The sequence below is a fragment of the Papaver somniferum genome, chromosome 1, assembly GCF_003573695.1.
Source record: "Papaver somniferum cultivar HN1 chromosome 1, ASM357369v1, whole genome shotgun sequence".
Classification (NCBI taxonomy): domain Eukaryota; kingdom Viridiplantae; phylum Streptophyta; class Magnoliopsida; order Ranunculales; family Papaveraceae; genus Papaver; species Papaver somniferum.
The window spans coordinates 194,402,240-194,406,368 of record NC_039358.1 but is presented as its reverse complement, the minus strand read 5'-3'; the positions used below and the strand labels follow the sequence as shown (position 1 = coordinate 194,406,368).

Sequence of the window (4,129 nt, the reverse complement as noted above, 5' to 3'; positions counted from 1 at the left end):
TTATCCCCGTTCTTGTTTTGGGGATGGACAAGCTAATATTTCTTGGCTCACATTTTGACGAGATTTGGTTAATTTACCACAGAACTGCATATTCCCAACGCGAGACTATTCTAAATAAAAGCCCTGCCAAATAGCTAAATGAAACACTATTACTGGTCTAATATCTTATTGGGACTATTCTCAATAAGATCCTAGATATTGCACGCTATACGCTATTACACCTACGCATGGAAGGCTAGGATGTATACTTATTGTCCTGGTGACAGTTTTCTTATTCCGTCACATGATATTACAATTTCCACCTCATCTTTTTTAATAAAGTCTAAGCGAGCAAGTGGTCATATTTTGAAGTTAATGTTTTGAGAATACGTTCCTCTCACGGAGGTTTACTCTCACGGAGGTTTCATATCGTACTGAAAATGAATACTATCCGAGACGTATAAACACCATCTTTATCATTTTGAAAATGAGTCATCGCAAAATTAGTGATTAAGATTAAAATAAATGAGTCATCGAAAATTAATGATTAAAATTAAAATTAATATTTACTAGAAAGGAAAAAGAAATTGAAATTAGTAGACGACCAAATTTAATATCTTGAAACACAAAAGAAATTAAAATTAGTAAACGACCAAGTTTAATATCTTGAAACGCACTAGTTTTTTTTAGGAATGTAGATCTCTTAATTTAACTCCAAATGGGTTTTATCAAAAATCTGGCAGGGAAATTATGAGATGGTGTAAGAAAAACTATGTATACAGATTCCTTCCTTACAACTTGGTATGTTAATATCGATCGGTAATGCAAACCAATAACATGATGGAGACAATTTAAATTGCCGTTGCATTTCACGCTCTCTAAGAACACGATATTCCTTTTGAAATATGGCTCCAAGTTAGTTATAAGAGCCATATTTCTGTAGGATCCGGTTTTCGGTTTCACAACCAATGACTAAATGTACGTACCCAGGGAAGAAATCTTGAGATTTCATTTGGTGCGCTTAATCATTTTTGTATTAAGTATGCAAGATGATAACCACCTTGATACGCATACATATAATAACTAGCGAAGTCTCTCTTTACTCATTCTCTCCTTCTATATATCTCTAGAGTATCTTCTGGCAAAGGAGGGTCTGCAATTGAGTCGGTGAACTTTATTTATTTTAATTTTAGATTTATTTTACAGTGAGAGTAGGCATGGCCACACACAATTCTCTTACGCTTTCCCCTTCTTCAAAAACGCACCCTATTCTTTATCTCTATATGCGTCGCTTTTGTTCTTATTGAATCTCTCCCTATTCCAGAGAGCAGCCGAGTGAAAAAGAATGTTCCATTCCAAAAAACTTCCTACTACTATGAATTCATCCTCTTCTTCGGCTTCTATGTGTGTTCAAGGTGACTCTGGACTTGTTCTCACTACTGACCCTAAACCTCGGCTCCGATGGACTGTGGAACTACACGAACGTTTCGTCGATGCTGTTACTCAGTTAGGCGGACCAGACAGTATGCCCTAGCTAATCTCTTAACTGATCACTAACCATCTTGCTCAATCATATCACCATATATAATCATCATTTATGCATGCACATGCATTTTTATAGACCTTGGCATTAAACTTTGATGTTCATCTTTTTTTTTTTCTTCAATAGAGGCTACTCCAAAAACCATCATGAGGGTTATGGGTGTCAAAGGTCTTACTCTCTACCATCTCAAGAGCCACCTTCAGGTATTCCCCTTAATTAATACCATCATAATTTTTTGGTTCCTTTTTGCTTATACGTCTTAGTAACTCTATGATTGTCTTAATAACCAATTTTTGTAAAATTTGAATGTAAATTTTCCATATTTTGATTCTTCTTCTACAGAAATTCAGGCTTGGTAAGCAACCGCATAAGGACTTCAATGATCATTCTCTTAAGGATGTTGATCATCATATGAGAGGTGACTATATATATATATTTCCGATTATGTATATATGGAAATGAAAGAAAATTTATAGTCGGTATGTTTGTTTGTCTTTCTAATCATTGAAAATTATATTTATGGCAACGAATGCATGCATCAGGTTCAGCACTTGATTTACAAAGAAATGGTGCTTCATCATCGGGAATAATGTGCCGTGGCATGAACGAGTATGTGATTACGTACCTTGATACTATAATTGCTCCCATTACTTGATTCATTCAGGTTAATAGTTAAAACCAAGTTGTATTTTTTTTCTTATGAAGCACATAGGATTTTGGTAAGCCTTAATTTGAATAGCTATATTAACTTTCCTTTCAAATTACTTTCACTGTATATTTTAGCAGGAATAATGTACACATAAATGATGCTCTTAGGATGCAAATGGAGGTACAGAGAAGATTGCATGAACAATTGGAGGTAATATACGAAACCTAGAAAATGTTTTATATAATTGAGTTCAAAGTTATTTATGGGTGAATAAGTTTAATTTATGATTTTGGTTTATAGGTTCAAAGACATCTTCAGCTAAGAATTGAAGCTCAAGGAAAGTATATGCAAACTATATTAGAGAAAGCTTGCCAAACCCTTTCTGGTGATAGTAGTTTGGCTTCAGGATCAAGTTACAAAAGCCGTGCCGATGTTAGTAGTAGTAATAATCAAGGTGGTATAATTTGTGATATGGGAGGTAGTTCCTTGAAAGACTTTGGTGGTTCTTCTCTTAATAATAATTTTCCTTCTCTTCAAGATCTTAATATTTATGGCGGAGTAGATAATCATCATCGGCTTGATAGTATGGAACAACAAAACGAGAAATCATCTTCTTTCGATGCATTTTTCCAATCGAATAACAACAGTGATAATTTTCTAGGTAACAGGAAAAAACCTAGTACATCATCTTATGGTAGTTCAAGTAAGAATCATTTAGTTTGGACTGAAGATGACATGAGACTACAAGATTTAGGTTCAGCAGTTGGATGTTTAGGTTCTCAAAATGATCACGAAGGTGATGAAGATTCTTTCAAGATTAATGAACATATTCAGATCGGATGTCTATCAACAATTGATGGTGGAAACGAGATGGATTCTATAGGAGATGTTAAGCCAATTATCTCTGGTCATCATCATCATCAAAATAATGTTGGAGAAAGGAAATATGATCCGACTTCAATGTCATCGAAACTCGAAAGACCATCTCCTCGAAGGATACAATTTCAGGTGGATAGGGTAAGTAACCCCATGATTAAGTCTCAAGGAAGAAGTGTTCCTTATGGTGGATGAAGAAGAAGATATATATCTAATATAAGCTTAAGCTTAATCAAATCACTAATTACTACTTATTACAAGCACAAGCACATCCATGTAACGTAGAGTCTCATCATTGAAGTAAGTTTTTGAGTTATATTTGCGATAATATAATATCAATAAGTGATGTACTGTATTTGGAAACAAATATATAGTTAGTTATAACTTGATACATCATGTATATTTTACTCAAAATTACTCATTTCATTTTGGTTATGCATTTTACTTAAATGGTAAGTAGACCTTTTTGTTTTTTTGAACGGGAAATGGTAAGTAGACTAAAGAATTTTGATTCCTTAATATGTAAGGACTTAACTACTATACTGGATATACACGAAGCATGTGTTTGTTTGTTAGATTCTAACTTGGTTAGAATCTCTCTGATCGACTAGTGCAACTTGAATTTTGTAAACTTTACGAGGTGGCTAATCAATTTGTTTATGTTCTGCTTTTAAGTTTAGTTAGTTTGAGTTAGTTGGTCCAAGTTAGTTAGTATAAGTTACTCATCAGTCCCATGATTACACAACCCAAAACATTGGGAAGGAAACAACAATGATATACTACAACACTTGGCATGGATGACCATTGATTTTAGGCTTTTCGGGGAACAGACAACATTAGGTGTGTGTGTATATATATAAATATGATGTAAGGATCTAGATAGTATAACTTTGAACCAACATTGGAAATGGAGTGATAGAAAAAGAATAGATGAAATGGAAAATGGGTTAATTGTCCAAATATTTATAAATCACGGTTCAAATGGACGAGTAAAAGATAGTTTGGGTGAGATGGTTAAAAAGAAAATAGTAAGGATGAAACTGGTTTCATCCTAGCTTAAATTTAAAAAATACTAAGGATGA

At 33.7% G+C, this 4,129-nt stretch overlaps 1 protein-coding gene across 2 annotated transcripts; it reads left to right on the top strand.

The window, feature by feature from the left end:
• Positions 1–937: 937 nt before the first annotated feature.
• On the top strand, positions 938–3,482 carry LOC113310862 (myb family transcription factor APL-like). 2 transcript variants are annotated; one of them, XM_026559675.1, is made up of 6 exons: positions 938–1,502; positions 1,649–1,725; positions 1,865–1,940; positions 2,065–2,131; positions 2,306–2,381; positions 2,472–3,482. In XM_026559675.1, exons 1-6 carry the CDS (start codon positions 1,325–1,327, stop codon positions 3,240–3,242), a joined length of 1,245 nt encoding a protein of 414 aa, XP_026415460.1. In that variant the 5' UTR covers positions 938–1,324; the 3' UTR covers positions 3,243–3,482. The 2 variants fall into 2 exon arrangements, with proteins under 2 accessions (XP_026415460.1, XP_026415468.1); XM_026559683.1 differs by having other exon boundaries at positions 1,325–1,502; positions 2,309–2,381.
• Positions 3,483–4,129: the final 647 nt, after the last annotated feature.

Bases quoted from the DNA above. Each gene is read 5' to 3' on its own strand.
- LOC113310862 (XM_026559675.1), top strand. From the start codon at position 1,325: ATGTTCCATTCCAAAAAACTTCCTACTACTATGAATTCATCCTCTTCT. The intron at 2,132-2,305 runs GTATGTGATTAC...TGTATATTTTAG, and splicing joins ATGTGCCGTGGCATGAACGA to CAGGAATAATGTACACATAA. The intron at 2,382-2,471 runs GTAATATACGAA...TTTGGTTTATAG, and splicing joins GATTGCATGAACAATTGGAG to GTTCAAAGACATCTTCAGCT.